General features: G+C 40.9%; 1 protein-coding gene across 2 annotated transcripts in view; it reads right to left on the reverse strand.

The window, feature by feature from the left end:
* The window catches only part of C5H14orf39 (chromosome 5 C14orf39 homolog), a 39,108-nt gene extending 22,736 nt beyond the window's left edge, over positions 1-16,372 (reverse strand). Inside the window, exons 1-6 of one of the 2 annotated variants that reach the window (XM_065063245.1) lie at positions 14,136-16,372; positions 12,239-12,999; positions 8,768-8,824; positions 8,395-8,451; positions 5,284-5,410; positions 463-552 (exon numbers count right to left, since the gene is read on the reverse strand). In XM_065063245.1, coding sequence (XP_064919317.1) covers positions 463-552; positions 5,284-5,410; positions 8,395-8,451; positions 8,768-8,816 — 323 coding nt within the window. In that variant the 5' untranslated portion in view covers positions 8,817-8,824; positions 12,239-12,999; positions 14,136-16,372. Of the gene's footprint in view, positions 1-462; positions 553-5,283; positions 5,411-8,394; positions 8,452-8,767; positions 8,827-12,238; positions 13,000-14,135 lie in introns of those variants that run through there. The other variant, XM_065063246.1, reaches the window with a different exon arrangement.
* Positions 16,373-17,980: the final 1,608 nt, after the last annotated feature.

A 17,980-nucleotide genomic window follows, 5' to 3' on the forward strand; every position in this document is an offset into this window, starting at 1 on the left:
AGTGACAGACCGAATCCAGCTCCGGTTGGCTGCAGAGTCCAGTCCAGGACTTTGTTTGCCGGCTCTGCAGTTGCTGAGACTTTCAAGATTGGTTTTGTGTATTTTTTATTATTTTCTCTATTCTTATTAGTAGCATTAGTAAAACATTGTTAATTTTTCCAACTCTCTTATCTCTGTCCTTCTTTTCCTCCCGATCACCTGTCCTGAGTGGGAAGAGGGGAGAGGGAGAGGAAAAAAGGGGAAAGGGGGGGTGGGGTGGGGAGGAGGTTAACAATACATCTGCCACAGTTTTATTGCCACCCCACAATCTAAACCCTCGACACATGTAAACAAAAAGTTCTTTTAACTACTCAGTCACTTATCGTGAAAAGTTTGCATGTTTTTGACAGAGACTGCACTATATTTGCTGTTTAGTTAATAAGTACTACTGCTAGAAACCTCATCTCATGTGATCATTGATACCTCTCATTTTCTGTATCTTCTTGTAAAGCTTCAAGTTCATTTTTCAAATATTCTTCATGCTTGCTAAGAATGGCATAGGTGGGCTTCCAGCTGTGGAGAAAGTAAAAAAAAACAACCAAACAAAAAAGCCAATCGCATATAATAAATAATAAAAAGCCATCCAGAAATAAAGATGTTAATTTACTCTAGCTAGCTTACTAGAAAAAATCATTTACTTACATAAATGGTTTTAGTATAGAAGGCTCTCACATGCTAAAGCAGTTAGGCATCTAAATCCACATATTAGGTACTCAGAACAGCGTCCTTTAGATATATACTGTCTTCTTATTGGAGATACATGCAGCTTTGGTTCCCCTACAGCCCTGAAACACAATCTATTTGCTGTACTTCTCATTTAAGGAGCCTCCTGTAATGTAAGAACTATGATGCAGCCCATTAAAGTAGTTTTCTTAAAGCAGGACGCTGTAGATTGTACCGAAATCACAGCAACTTCAAGGAATACACAAAAGACCTATGACTCCTGGAAGTAACCAATAGAACCTTCTCAGCATCCAGGTATTAGAGATGCCTCTTCCTTGCATGTGGGACCTCTAGAGAACAGGCAGATAAACTTTCTGATTCAAGTGAAATTCAGATGTGGTCTTAAAGAGAGGCAAATATGGGTCTTTAAAAAGAAAGCTTCCGGACTGAAAAAAAAGATGGTGTACGGAGCATGAGCCATTCTGGCCTGGATGTCTCCTGTTCTCTCAGCTGAGATAACAGCTATCAGAAAAGACATTTGTACAGAAAGTTGTAACTGAACAAATGGCCAGGATGTTGCGCAGATAAAGATGATAAGAAACAAATTCAGAAATCTCTGGTGCATGGAGCCTCTGAATAGCGACTAAGACTTTAATAAGACTTAACACATACCAAAGTGGTGTGAGATGGGGGAAAGAACAGAAAAATTACTTAAGTCTACTAAGCTGAATAGGTATATGTGCACTGACAAGCACTCCACTCACTCAGAGAGAATATTCTCTGTAGCAACACATTGTCAACAGGCAACTTCTGAGATGCTCAGAGCTGAGATTTAGATGATGTCTGAATCATCGGAACAGGCTGGGTTAAAATAAGATAGAGATCCTATTTCCCATGAAAAAAAAAATCACACGTTTTCTCCACAGGAACTTTCTATAGAAAAAATTAACACACCCTTTCTCTAGTCAGGGCTTAAAGTATAAATTCAACTTTTGTCCAGAATACAAGCTGTTCTAAGGCAACACAAACACATACAATGAAGTTTGACTGAGTGGAACTATCTGTCCAAAGAGATGCACACACAAACCCCAATTTTAGGAACACATACATAGATACTATCAAAGATAAACATTGAAGAAATAAAAGAAGGAAAAATCCATAAGGACTGAAGATAGCAAGTGAATCCAGAAGAGCAGAGATACATTACATTTAAAGAGTTACAACAACAAGGAGGAGCAGAGAAATTATGATACAGAACAAGGCTGCAATTGAATGAAGCAAATAATTCATTACCGGACAAGTGAGAGCAACTGAGGACGTATGGTTCACTTTGCACTGCATATTCATGAATACAGCAAGTAAAGGGCACTTTTGGATGTGAGTATGCCCTGTGGTTCAAAACTGCAGGGTTTGTAGAATGCAATCACACAAACCATGAATGTGCATTTGGACAATCGCTACAAAGGTAGAATACAATAGAGGTTTGAGCAACAGCTAACTTAATGCAATTTCCATCAAAGAAATAAAGAACAAAAATCCAGCAATTAATTTGCTGAAGTCCAATAACCTTGAACAAAAATTAAAGAACTCCAGGTGTTGAGACAACACAGCATCCAATCAACATTTATAATGGCTGTAAAGTTTGTCAACAAATAAGCTGAATGAGAAATTGCAGCATCCATTCAGGAAATTTAGCTCTATTGACACAAATTGTTTGACACCCCTGGTGCTTAAAAATGTAATTACAAAATGCTACTTCACCACATCTACGGCAAGTTCAGCAGAAAGCTGAATTTTTAAAGGGTCAGATTTTTTAAAAAGGAGAAACCAACATGCTTATATACTTATACAAAAATGTACTGGCACAAAAACACTGTGATCTTCTACTCAGAAAACTCCATGCCTTTCTTCAGAGGAAAAAAAAAAACCCTCGTAGAACTTTTATTAACCAAAGTACAAACCATATTGTATGTTACATTTTGTGTGCACATCTGTTCTGCGGACATGCAAAAAACACATAATACAAGAACACTGTTTTGTAAACACCAAAAGCTCTACAGGATTCAAGCAGCTCATCTATTTGTTTGTTAAATGCATCACTGTTTCACACAGGTTCTTGGTAGCCATCACATTTCTTTGTCCTTCCTTTCATCAGCTAGGGTATAAAAAATTCTTTATCCACACTAATCTGAAAGCAATAAAAATATCTTGTAGTTTAGCTAGTGGGACAGGACAACAATTTATTTTCCAAATTAGCAACATCCTGAGTTTGTATGGCTATTTTTTTAATTCCCATGAAATCTCACTATCCTTGAAAACAAATTTAAAAAATATAAGAGAAACAATCAAATTAGAATCAGTTCCATCAGCAGTATTTCACCACTTTTTATTGTTCTAGGATCAAGAGTTCCAGTTTGAATCATTCAAGAAACTAAGTGTTAGCAAAATGACATCAGTTGTCTAAAAACATGTATTTCATTTTGGTAATTTTGTGACTTCAGTTCTTTGTTCCATAAACCAGTGTGGATTTCCTTAGAAAATACAGTAGTGTCCCGATACACCTGTCTCATATAACATCTTTTCTGTAGACTTGAATATAAGAATCCTGTATTTTGTTCAGTCTTCAAACATGCTTTAATATAATTATGATGTCTAGTAATCCAGACAAAAAGTTGTTCCTTTGAGTGCACTATTGAGTATTACTGGCATTCAGTCAACTATGAGGCTGATTGCGACTCCAAAACAATATCTGAATTTACAAAATCAACATTAGAGTCATGTCCAGTATATGTGGAGTATCAACTAGAATGTATTTTAGAAGTTTAAGATGCTTATACTATGTAAGTGCTCTAATTGTCAGATCTTATGGCCAGGGCTTGTTTGTTGCGATTTTCAGTATGTCGTTAAATGACATTTTCAATAATTTAAGACACAGTCTCTACTCTTCTGCAAGCATTGTCTTTCTATGAATACTCGTATTCATTAATGAGTCACTTCTCATTTTCAGTCTCTTTACACTAATGCCATTAATTATTCTTTGTAGGACCTGAGCCAAAACCCATTGAATTCAGTGATTAAAATTTAGATCAGATCCTTAGTTCTACCCTCAATTTTTTATTTATTTTCATCACTTAACAGTTTGTGATTTGCAAACAGATTTGCAACTTCAAAAGGCAGATAAGGAAGTAGCGTGAATGGTTTTGGAAGCTTACAGAAGCGTTCATTTTACACCGCATTGGAGGCAATAATTTAAAGTAAAGGAAAACTGGAATTTTCTTGTCAAGGTCAATTCTTTTCCCAACCCTTTTTATGATAAAGCTACAAATTAGTATGATACAGCAACATATTCAAACCCCTAGCTACTTCACCCACTTCATTCACTAATGTTTCCATTCTTTCTTCTATTTTTAGATGGTTCAAAATAAACCTAAAAAGGACGCTGATGCTATCTTCTCTTTTTAGTCTTAGAAACACCCACACTCTCCATTCACACTAAAAAAAACCCAAATATACATTTCAGACAGTTTTATTCAAATACACATCTTCAGATAAAGAATTGCAAGAAAACCAAAGGGATATCATTTGCTAACAAATCATCACTTCATCTGCCAAGGAACTAGAGAGATTGTGGAGAGATGAGCACTGCAATGCAAAGACAGGATTAAATCATCTGGGCCAAGCTCTCTGTATTGTCAAATACTGATTTGCCTTTTCAGCTACCCTTGCAAACACCTGATATTTTCATTTTGAAAAATTATACATTCTGTGTCAGTAAGACAAAACCTCTTTGAAGCCAAATTCTTGCTTGAGAAACTTCTCATTACTAAGACTCAAGAGGGATCTGCATTTAAATCTTGCACTAATAATCTGATAGGTACATTTCTGTGAAGAAAACTGCGAATTGCAGCCTGTTGCATTCACCAAATCAGTATGCCTAGAAAAAAAACCTGCAGCCTGCAGTAAAAATTATACCAGAATCTGACAGAAGTACACACATATCTGTACATAGAGGCAGTTATGAGACATCTTACAAGAGAATATGCATAGCACAAGAAGTAATGCAAAACCTGTTGTAAGCAAAGAGCAGAAAGATGCTTCAATTTCGGGAAGCCCAATTCAGAGTTAAACAAAGAACGACATAATGAAGTCTTATCACTGACAGTTATTAACATTTTTTAGCTAAAAATAAAGTTAACTTCTTTTGAACAGTACTGTCAATACTTTTCAACTTTGACAGTATTCACATGCATCCAAACATAGGAAAATTATGTTCCTGTTATCTTACTACTGAATATTTCGGCATGCTCCAGACAGTACCTGTGATCTCCGGAAACCATTGATTTTAACAAAAAACTAAAACAAACTTAAATGTAGTATGGTTTTCCATAATTTACTTTTTCAGGGGGTGGACAATACCACAATTTTTGTACCTGATGATTTGCAACTTGAGAAAAAGAGGAGAATACTAAAGTTTTCTTTAACATCCCTCCTGTCTGAACACATACACATATTTTTACCATATTCCTCACTGACTTTCTGAATACCGGCTACAAATCAAAGTTCAGAATATATTATACTCACGCATTACAACTCTCCTTACTACTCTCGTTTTGCTTGTGCAAATCAGCAATTGCATCATTGGCGTTATTTATATTTTCCTGCAACCTATCGATTTCACTCTTTTTCTCCTTGATTTTTTCAGTATACACTGAAATTAAGAATAAAAAATTTATAGTAAGCTTTCATATTGTCAACATATCCACATATTCTACATTCAGAATTATTCAAAATCACTTCCAAAATACTGAATCTCCATAGTGCCAGATGAGTGACTAGCTTACAACTAAGCAAATAAACTACAAAGTGGGTCAAAAGCTTATGGAGTTCCAGCTGTGTGGCAAGTATCTAATATTGTGACATTGAAATTATTTGTGCTGTCTGTGCATCCCAGTCTATGTAGAACTGAAATAACTATTTGTGGTAGAAAACAAAGCATTCTTAGCAGTTAGAGCTGACTTTTCCCTTTTTTTTGCCATCCACGGTGTCTGCAGATACTAGAAACCAGAATATAAGCCACTCTGCCCTCGGTAATGTGTGCAACTGAGGAGACTGGAGCACAAAAGTTGTTTGAGATGAAGGTGTATTTCAAACATTTGTTTTGTTTTATGGAAGCCCAGAAACACCAATGTTTTGAATGGGAAAGCTGACTACAAGAAGGGAAAAATTAAAATATTGCTAAAGGTGTATGAGTAAATTATTACTAGAAATGGAAACAGAAGAATTTAAATGAAACTGGAATTTACTCAAGGTGGGAATGTGTAATGTATGATATATTAATACAGGACACAGAAGTTAATTAATGAAAAGATGCACTGTAACGACAAATCCTCAAGTTCTATGCTACTTGTGGAGAATCTTAAGGCAGATTTCTGAATGAATGGTTAGTAGAGAATCCATACTGCTGCACATGGTCAGCGTTCTCCTTCACAAAAGCTGAGAGCTCTCACACATGCTCACATTGCAATACAATGAGCACAACTAGGTGCACAGTTTTTTTCTCTGTGCTGTTTCTTTCTTATTTTTTTCATACAAGGTTTCAGGGTGGTTAGTGCCAAATCATCCCTTGCCATCCCTGCCCTGATGTGCTATACACCAAAGCTGATGGCCCTAGACAGAACTCAATCACAGTCATCCGGCCTTTCTTATCTACTTAACCAGGAAGAGCATCTTAGTTACGCAAGATGTTTCTTGAGTTGTTTGAATCACTGCACTGGAGCTTCAGGTCATCCTGAATTTTGGGTCTGGTTTTGCAGTATTCGCTGTATATTCACTTTCAACACCAGCTGCATTTATACCACAAAAAAACCCCAAACAACACACTTCTCAGAGAGAAATATTGCTCAGTGAAAAGCAAAAAATTCTCAATGTACTTTAGTATCTTGAGTTACCCTGAATACCTTCAAAATCTTAATATTTTCGGTATCTGAAGTCACTAACTTGCATTTACCTAGCATGAAGCATAACTTTTGGACCACTGACACATGCTTCATTTCTGTAAAAAAGAAGGTGTATTTGGAAGTATCCTGAAGACAACATTTTGAGATTTACTGAGATATAACTGTATTAACAAAATACGTATTACAGAAGCAAAGCCATACACTCAACATTTTATTTAATATTTTCTAGAGATGAGCACTTGTGAGATAAGTGTGAGTTGTTCTACTCAGCCTTTGCTTTTGCAAGGACCTTGGGGATGAGATCCATCTCACCCAACTTTACAATGCAGGCAGCTAATTCAGAACTAGACACACAAGGCTCCAGCCACACTCAGTGGAGACAAGTGAACATTTTTTAAAGCTTACTTTATCTAACCTACTTTAAACCCTTTCTTCAGGATAAGACAAATCACACCCTAAAAGTGCCTGTTTCCCTCCACTGGTTATAAAGGGACTCAAGCCAAAAAGCCCAATGAATCTCACGCTAGAAGTCTAAGGCTGAATGCTACAACTGTTGCTCTGCCAAGTAATACACAGAGACAAAATTTAATCAGTGGAACTATTTCTGGGTAAGTTTTTGGATGATTTAACCCAAACTCTTAAAAGTCTGAGTGTTGGTTTTGAGTTCACACATATTTAGAAATCTCTGAACTGAACACACAAATAGCTATGCCATGTCTTTGGATTTTCCCTAAAAGCATGCTCGTTTACCACAATCTTGCACAAATGTTAAGAAAAACCTCAACGCTAAGGCTCAGTTATGTGACTGAAGAGTTAGAATTCTAGGTGTACCAGATTTATTGTTACAGATGTTTTAATGTTTAAGATGCTTCAATTTAATACCGATAATCTTCTTAATGAATAAGTACTTGCTTGGACGTATCAGCCAAGATTATTAGAAATGTTACCATTAAGAAGAACATTTCTAATTAAACCAGAACTCTCTCTTGTGAGAAGGTTACGAACTTCAATATCTACCTATGAAGTATCAGTGATGAGCATAGATGTCCTCAGAATGTCTAAAGAATAGTTTCTGTACCAGAACCACTCTCATGAATGAGTGATACCACTTAGTAGCATGGTAAAGAAAAAATCAGTCTGGACCTAAATCCGTAACATTATGCAGTCTGTTAGTCCTGGGGACAATGAATGTGATGTGGAGCAATACTGTCTCCTTGGGTTTCCTGTTTTAAATTTCAAATGAAATTATCAGCTGTTTGATTGCAGAAAACAAATACCAGGCTTGAGTGGGTAGCAGCAACTGAGAAAACTTTCATTATTATAAGGAAACAGAAAAGCAGCAGTGAGGCAGAGGTCCAAATCTGGAGAGAACGAAAAACACGAAGAAAGAAAGGGAGGCGAGTGGCAGATGTATTGAGCAAGCACAGCTGAATCAAAGAACTGCCAGTGACTGTGAGGAGCTACAGAGTCAGAGCAGGAAATGGCGCAGCACGAAACTGGCTGCCCATGAGACAGCTGAACAGCATTAGCTAAAAGTCACAAGCAAAAGTAAAGTCTGCTGGGGAGAATGAGCGAGTATTGATGGCAAAAGATGAGGTAGGGTGAACGCAGGACACGGGACAGCTTTCATTCTTCGGCTTGCTTCCGCCGTTGAAACACAGACCTTGTACAGGGACTAATGAGACAAAAGCAGTGTGTTCAGTGTCTAATAAAATGATAATTTATCACTACTCACATTTTATCTGTTGCTTCTCATATTCCTTAGCGTAAGAAATTTGTTCTAGCTGGAAAACTAAGAAGAAAATAAACACTTTTTCATACATATACACATGTATAGATACACAAGTTGAGCTGTGAAACAAATGTATGTTGTGCAGCATTACTTGCACTGATTAACAAATATCTAAATATCTAAATAGCAATTTTACTATTAAATAGTTGTTAGCACCACTCTCAATAACCTCAGAGCTGACAAAACATTATGCAAGCAAACATCAAAACCTTAACATTATAAATTTATTTGAAGTTAATATAACTGTTTGAAGCAGAAAACATCACTATATGTACCGCATTAGTAACTATTAATTTAAAAATGTAGAATGACCTACCAAACTCGAGCAGAAGTTTGTGCAAGTTGCTCAGAAGTCTGTCACTCATTGTGTAAACTACAAAAGAAAAATGCAATTCAAGGATTTATGCAGTCGAAGACTCTACTGGCACAATAAACAAGTCAAACCGCAAGCAATACCATACATTTTAAGATACAAAAGAGGGGAAAGAAGTTTTAACTGCAGTTGAATTAGTATCTAAACCACTTTAGTGGAAGCAGATTTCTCATGGATAGTGGTAATGGACTCACTGAAAGTCTAACCCAGTTAGGAAAAAAGCTGTATGGTTTAGGTAAAGCATTGTTCCTGGAGCAGCTATATCTTTGAGAGGTTTAATGTTCTTAGAAGGCATGAAGAGTACAAGAAAAGATGCTTGCGTATAAAATGCGTAGCCTCTATTCCAGCTGGTTTACTAAGCCTATTGACTGCAATGCTGGTAATGGAAAAGCTACTTAACCATTCTGTACACTCCTCCTGCAGTAATTGCTAAGTACATTTAAATCAGAAAGTATATGCATAAGTGTGATTAAAGACAGAACTCACATACAGTGGAAAGCAGCTTATTACAAATCCATTCTTCTGTTTGCATGGTGGTGCTACGTGCAGAAATTCAGTTATGGGTTTTTTAACAGTTTGGGAGTCATGTAGTCTTCTAAAAAGGAGGCAATCACGTTTTATCAGACTGTACTGAATACATCTGGTTAGCTCGGATATACTTAACATGAAGCAAACTTATCTGATATTTAACTGTCCCACAATGGCTTCCTCATACCCTCAGTACCGTGTAAAAAGTAAAGCCTCAACAAATTGGTGATGAGATCCTAATCCGGGATAAAGTGGAATAGAAAACAACCGCAGAATTTAACTCAAGTGGCATTAAGGCCCCATACTGTAGAACTGAGACTGTGGAAGCAGGAGGGGGTGGAAGGAGCATTGAAAATGCTGGATGTTTGACAGAAATGAATTTGCTTAATAGTTAAGTGAAGCTCAGAACCCCTAATCCAAGTGAATGGATTAGTATAGGCTGTGATAAAAAACTCTGAGAAAGAGATAATAGTTTTACCCAATGCATTTAAAAGCTTGAAATCCTAGTTCCTGGTGCCTGGAAACACTGAGAGCAAATAGAACATTTTCTGGGAACACTAAGAAAAATACTATGAGATAGTACCTCAAGCCCCAGGTCACTGCAGAATATTTTTGCTCTTACACAATGTGAAAGAAAATCCTAAGTAATTCCTTTGAATGCAAAAATTAGTTTGGAGCATATATTAAAAACTTGTGCTCTAGAAACAGTTTAACAATGTTTATTAGTTGTTTCTCTGACTCTTCCCATCAAAACTGTAAGACATTGGGGTGTACACAGAAGATAAGCAGATGAATGCAAAAGAAAAAGCAGAAACATTACTTTAAACAGCAAATAATTTCTACTCATTGGTTTATAAATCGCAACACAAAATTCACCAATAGAGTAGACCGTAGAGCTGTGTATTATTAAGATACTTAAAATTCTATCATTTAGTCACTAAGACAGTTATTATTAATTTGATCTTTTGAATGCTTTTGTAAAAGAGAGAAACAGAACTGAAGTGAGTGTTTAATATTTTTTGTAGTTTTACAATACAATTTATTTAAAGGGTAAATTTGCAGAAAATGACAGCGCTTCTGAAAGCAGGCATATGTAAAATACCTGCTATTCTGGACATTGTTAAAATGAAGTAACACAACTGCAAATAACAAATGCTATTCTGTGTTGTCAATTAAGAGGATACATGTGTCACTGGTAGAAAGGGCTGAGAGATTCAACTATACGGGTTAGAAAGGGTTGAGAGATTCAACTACACCGGTAATCTAGAGGATGTTTGTGGATTTTAAAAGCAGTGGTTAACATCAGCCTAAACAAAATACATGTAAATTTTGGACAACTGATGACTTCCAGGATACAATTGTAGTAAAGGCTGATTATTGATCCTACTGGAGAAAAGTAGCATCAGATCAGTAGCCAACTCTGGATGTTGTAATTAAATTTATAGCTTTGGTAGGAATGCCTTTGTAATTTTTCTGTATTTTAATGTTAAAGAGAAATATGCAATACACAGCAATGGGTAAAACAGCTTCCAATAGCATTAGTATTTCTAATGGTGCTTTTCAGATTGCTGCTAGAAGAAAAATATTATTATACATCTTGCATTTTTGTACCACATTAATAAATCGATTTATATGGAATTCAGTTGCGGGACTAAAGTTTCATGTATCACATGAAACCACAAACAAACCGCCTGATTGAGTCTCTAGCCATTATCTTAACACTAACATTAATGCCACTTCTCGCAGTAGAGTTACAGCAGTAGGTTCATATCCCATCTGGAAACGGCCATTTCTAGGTTCTTCAATAAAAGGTGCAAAATACTCACAATCTATGAAATAAAGGCCTTACTTTAAATCAAATGCTCAATTCTACCCACTGTCAACTGTGCAACGGTATTAGTTTCTATTGGCTTTATATAAACATTTTTTGTTACAGCAGGGCTCTTTTGAGAGCAAGCTGTATTTGCCTCTGTTATTCATTACTGTTTAAAACTGTCTTAAGTGACTGGTTGTTTAATTCTTCTTGGAATTTAGTAGCGTTCACATTTCTAGACTAACTTTTTACCTCTGAAAACCAAAAAAAAAAGGAAAATTAAAGTTCCTCTCATCGTACTGTTTATCTTCTTCTGTCCCACTCCTACAACACCATTTAGGAACCATGTGAGGAGACTTGAACCCTGCATGCAAGGCAAGGACGTGCCACCTTTTTCAAACCCCGCTGCCACGTTCACCGTTTCTTACAACACCAAAGCCCTTTTCTTGACTGCTGACAATTCTAGTTATTACATCTGAGTTAACATAATTGCAAGGCTCTTCATTTCTTTAGTCCCTGTTCCTAACACTTAGGTTTTAAAGCGCCATTGCCACCGTGCATTATGTGCTGTGCCTTCATTCCTGGCTACCTACGTGTCTTGTCAGGTCCTCAGAAAGTCAAACGTCTCCTGCATCGCCACATTTTACTGAGTTAAAGCACATACCAAACAAAAATATATTGCTGCAGATTATTCCCTAAATTCCTGGAATTCAGAAAGTAAGGCTCTTTTGGCAAAATGGTAGGGGGAAAAACATGCTGTGGGATACCACACAGGTTCCAGGTGACCACCACAAAATGGTGGCACAAGAGAAGGGGAGCAGGTTCACCCCAAATGGAGAAGGTGGCGGGGCCAGGACAGCCAGGTGGCCCCTTTGCATTTTGGGGGACCACCAACACTTGGAAAGTGACCGGGGCACGCTGGTTTTGCACCGCCTTAGGTGCTGCCAGAAGGGGAAGGGCGAGGAGAGCCATGACAGCCGTCCAGGGCCTCACCCAGCGCCATCATGGAGAGGGGCCGCGGCGTGGCCACCGCCCTGCTCCCTCAGCTTCGCCCAGAGCCGCCGCCAACCTACCCCGGGAGGAGCCCCAAAGCCCGGCGAAGGACCCGCTGCAGCCCCCGTGAGGGCCGAGCACCGTCTCGTCTTCCTCCCTCACAGACCCAGTGAGGCGTGAAAACGGCCGGGCAGCCCCAGAGCCCCGCGGGCGGGAGAGGCGGGAGCGGGGCCGGGCGAGAGCGGTGGCCTCAGCGTGGCGGAACGGGCACTGATTTTATTACTAATTGCTGATTTTAGGTACCGGCTCAGCCCCACCAAATTGAAGCGGGGAAATAAACTTAATAGCAGAGTCAGTTATACTGTGAAGCGGCATTCTTTATTTTATCAGCGCTGGGGATCATCCTCCATAAGCGCTCCAAAGACTGGACGCTCTTGCGTTGCTTATATTCACATAATGATTACATATGCATTACAATTTGCGAAAAATTTGACATAAAATAAATCTATGCTAAGAAGTAATTGATGATGTTATAATTGTTTAGTTTCTTACTTACATCTATTAATTATTAGTTAAACATAAGCTAAGCACTCTGCTTCTAAACAATGTATTACTTAATCTTCCGTCTCCCTCCTGTCGTGCAGGAGGATCTGAAACTTGAAAAACATCCCCTCGCTTTGCAGGTGGTCAGAAAGCATTTATCACGTCAATTGGTTAATGATGGGTGCGTCTTTTGTAACTTAATCACAACGTATATCAATTTAGCAGCTCCTCTTTGAAACGGCGCAGAGAGGGCGGCAGGTGCCGGGACTTTCCGCTGGGACACCGGGAGCAGCTTCACCTGCCGGGAGAAGGGGCTTGAGGACATGTTGCGAGTGGGTCAAACAAGTTCGCAAGTTCCCCCCCATCCAAAAAAACAGAAACCCCACCCGTTTGCCTTAACAGTGAGAGCATTTCCGAGGGCTTCGGGGCGAAGGGGGAAAAGCGATGAGGATGCTCCATCTACCGGGGAGAGCGCGCAGGCGGAGCCGGGCCGGAGCCGGGGGCAGGCGGCAGCATCTGGAGACGTGCCGGGGGTTGGACACACACACACACACACACACACACACACACACACACACACACACACACACACACACACACACACACACACACACACACACACACACACACACACACACACACACACACACACACACACACACACACACACACACACACACACACACACACACACACACACACACACACACACACACACACACACACACCCCGGGGATGGACCGCGGAAATAACAGCCTGCAGCGTGGAACTTGCTTTATGCACCCTCCGGGTCCCACGCGTGTTGCTGACCCAGCTGTGGAGTGTGGGGAAGCTGTGATGGTGTAGCGATTGCATAAAGCCGCCTTCTCCCTGTACCTCACGTCTAAAGGTGCGGCCCGGCTGTCTGACGATTTAAAAACGCATTAAATTATCACACTTCACATCCTTTTACATTGAAGATGCTGGAGAATATCACCAGCTCCGACAGCTCTGAAGCGCACGGCGGCCTCGCCTCAGAGCACGTTGCCCTCACAAAATTGTGTGAGTTTATTTATTTATTGATGTGCAGCATTACGAGGCAAAAATGCACAGCCCGGGTACGGAAGAAACTAGAACATGATACTTCTCTCCAAACTGCAGTAGCAAAGGTGTTGTTTTTTTCCTTCCTTTTGAGATTACTGAGGCAGAGTTTAAGACTATCATAAGGGAAAGAAAATAAATGATGGGGCCACAGGGTGGTGAAGGGGGGAAAAAGACATCAATATGGATGATCAAAGAAGAAAGGACAGTGAAAACAGAAACAGGACAGAGGAGATGAACAGAAAACTATTTATGCCACACGCAGCACAGGTGCCGGTCAGACGCAATGCTGCTTTCAGAAGAGTCAATTCAACCAACAAGAAATGCAGCTTCAAAGAGAAACAGCTGACCTACCTGGCTTCAGGTCAGAGATGAAGAAGTGGAAAGAAAAGAGAGACAAGTGGAAAACGGCATGTTCTTTTGGAAGCCACATGTCTGCGGCCTCTACTCTGTGGAACCCGATGGTGTCGAGGCTCCGTCCTTTCCAAGAGCATCTCCGTACTGCTCCCACCACCCACCGTATCTCTCTGCCTGTCCCGGGGGGCGAGAGCTGCCTCCCCAGGGACACTTTAGCTCCTAGATGCCCCTGGGGCCTCCATAATTGCTGCTTTGCAACCCATCTTCCCAAATCATTGCATAAAACCAGAGGAGAACTCGCCTCAAAGCTTTGTCCTGCCTTAAGTAATTCTCTTTAAGACACACCCCCCCCCCCGCAAACTTATAGAAATAGGAATTTAATAGCAGAGTAGCAGATAACTTCTGATGCTCATTAACACCTCCCGGTGTCCCGGTGATTTAAGCAGCGATGTCAAGGAAGGCGGAGGTTCCCACAGATCCAGGGACCCCAGCTCACCCGGAAGGCTGTCAGTCATTTCAACAGGCTTTGGATAAAGCCAGCAGGGACTTCCCGGTTAATTCCCTGTGCGGGCTGTCAAGAGCTGGCCCCACTGGGACTTTTCAGGACCCGGCATCTCCTTCAGCCCATCTTATTTATTACAAGGACTCCAGACCCCAGGTTGTCGCCCTGCACCCACTAAAAAACTGTTTCTGTGGCTGTAGAAAGGAGGGCTTTATGTCCCGCTGGTTCCACCTTCTTTGTTTTGCCTTACTTCCCAATAGCATCCTTAAAAAAAAAAGAAAGGCTTAAACAACTATTTTCATTCCCACTCGGCAAGCAGGAAGGACTCTTTCATAGTATAATCTCGAATCAGTGATGAATGGGTCGCATTCCTCTGAAAATACATATGGTCAATTCAGGGCTCAGAAAAGCAGCTGGAGCCCCCAGTCCCACTCTCGCTGGACTCCGCTTTCTCCTTCTCCCTCTCCTCCGGTTTTGGAAGGCTCCCCTCAGCCTCCTCCAGCTGATGGAGAGGGCAAAGAAACCCCAGACCTTCCCCGCAGAGAGGACAGGACACCCTGTGCCCCCAACCGCACCTATGTACCATTTTGGGAAGATCTTTAGGGACAGCCCCGCCAAATCTGCCGGGGGAAAGCAGGGAAGTGTCGTTGTTTTGTGCTCCTTGAGCCTGCCCTGGCTGTCCTGCCTAAGGGGGAGAGTGTCCAGTGCAGAAACTCGCCCAGGGGTGAAACGACTGGTGGGGAACGGGGTCCGTGCGGTGTTTGGGACACACAAAGCGGGGGGAGCGATGATGGCGGGAGAGAGACAGGGACAGAATAAGCGTGTCCCAAACAAGTGCCTTTCTTCTCAATCTGAATAACTAGCTCAGAAAGGCTGCGAGCAGATAACGCGGAGAGGCTGAAATACTGGCCCTTAAAACTCGGCAAAGTTCAGGGACCTGCTGGTCGTTATCTTTGGGGGAAAAAAAAAATAAAAAAATAAAAAGCATAGCAATTTCTCTGGATAAGGGACGGACCATTCCCGTCCTCATGCGGCTGCTCAGGGATAAACTTGCTCCTTGAAGCAGCACCGTGAATGCCGGAGCCCAGGCAGATGCCCACCTTCCCATCTTCAGCGGTGGCCCCAATACTGTTTCCAACCCCGGGCTGGTGCCAGGGAGCTGGACCAGGAGATGGACTGTCCCGGGTGTGATGCTGCTGACACCCACAGGGCACCCAAAGCTGCGGAGGAGCTCCCTCAACAGAAATCAGGGCCCCCAGTTCCCGAGCAGCCCTCACGGCAGCGATGAAGACCAGCCGTGACACACAACTCCCGAACTCAGCCCCATAAGCCTTTAGAGACTACACTATCTCAGGGTATCTAATCCTGGTTCTTCCCTCTTCCCCAAATATGGGAGTTGTCCCCATTCCTGCTTTTTGCTAAACACGTGTTTTTCTGACATCCTTCATCCCTGTCCTGGGCGGGTATGTAATAGCCGTAGGATTTTTTTTTTCCATTTCCATAGACACGAAATAGTTTTCCATACGACTACTGCTATCCATTCCCTGTCTCCCATGGGAAGGGAGTCGCAAGAACGCCTTCATTTCCCAAAGAACACTTCCCACGGGAAAGAAAAAAATAATAATAAATATATATATATATACAAATACATATATACAAATACATATATACGAATACATATATAAATAAAATAAGGAGTTACTGGAAAAAAGCAAACAAACAAACAAAAACAAGCAAACAAGGTCGAAAACTTCGAGACTATTTGAATACTTTAATTTTTTAATTTGATTGCTATTGTTGGAATTTTCAGAGAAAATCCTGATAGAAACCGGAGGTTTTAAGCATGGTGAAGATTGTATGTGAACACACCCCAGTTAAAAAGGAGATTTGATGCTGTATGTATTTACCTGCAGGTAAAGGCAGCAGCCAAACAAATCTTGATGGATCAAGGATTTTAAAACCAGGCCCATAGCTACACCCTAAAGAAAACTGAAGATTAATCTTGGGTGGTAGATCTTTTCTACCTGCAGCACTGGCCTTGGCCAGGGCCCTCTACAAGGAAGATCTTTCCTTACTAGTCTCAAAATTTATTATTATTATTATTATTATTATTATTATTATTATTATTATTATTATTATTATTATTATTATTATTATTATTATTATTATTATTATTATTATTATTATTATAGTTTTCAGTGCTTCTTAAGTCTAACATCAAACATACAGGCCATGCTTTGATACTTTTTATTACAGGTAACCCAAATAATACGCCGAAGGGCAAAAATTTAATGAATGCCTAGTCTGAGAGGGGAAAGTGAGTAAACGTCTGTTGGTCCGACAGCATTTCGGGGACTCTGGTGCTTTCAACGGTTATCACTAATTTAAGTGAAAATCCAACCTGCACAGTCTCCCTAATATTAAGTAGGTCACAGCTTTAAACATAACTCCTTTTAGGAAGAAATTGAGCGATCGATAGCTGCTATTTCAACAATTATGGCACTCTTAAAAAATAAAAAAAGGCGAGCACACGAACCACATCGAAACACGGGTCTTTTCCCTACCAAGCATCCCCCACCACATCATCCTGAGCTTGAGGTCTTCCCTCCGCCAAAGCTCCCGAGTGGCTCAATGGGAAACGCTCCCGAAAACCAGGTCCCCGGAGGGGTTGACATTTTCAGTAACCTTTTCTCTAAGCGACAGCGGCCACTCCACTCCGCCTGAGCATCCATCCCTCCTCCTCCGGCGGCATCGGGGTGAGCCGGGGGAGCGGGTAGGGACCCGCTCCCTGTGCCCGCTCCAGCGGTGCCCGACCCGCAGCGCTCCCCGCCATCCGGCCGGGTGCTGCCGGTACCGATTCAGGGTCGAGAAATCCCGTTCGATTGCCCAGGTACCCGCCCGAGGAACTGCCTGCACTTGAGCTCTCTAAGCCAACGCTGCAGACTCGGTTAGCATCACTTACTAAACTCCCACATCTCCGGCCATCCTCCCGAGACCTTTAAAGTAGGGCTTCTCCTTCCCGGGGGTATTTTTTTAATGCAATACTTAACGCCAAACAAAGGTTTAAAAGATGAATTCGCACTTCTGCTGCGCTTGGAAACTCCGTCTAAATAGGTAATCGCAAGGGACTGCGATTCTGTGACCCAAGATAGCTGATAAGTGCTGATATGAAGGTGCTCAGCATATTTTTGAGGCCCTGCGGGAGGATGCCGGGGGGCACACCGTGCCGGTGCAGGCTGCCGGGATGATGCGGATTGCTGGGAGTATTTCTGATAAATATTTTTTAATGTACAGTTTTATTCCTCGTTCTCCAGCGGGTTCATCTCTGTAGGGATAACTC

This window comes from Columba livia, chromosome 5, assembly GCF_036013475.1.
Source record: "Columba livia isolate bColLiv1 breed racing homer chromosome 5, bColLiv1.pat.W.v2, whole genome shotgun sequence".
In the NCBI taxonomy this organism is placed as follows: Eukaryota; Metazoa; Chordata; class Aves; order Columbiformes; family Columbidae; genus Columba; species Columba livia.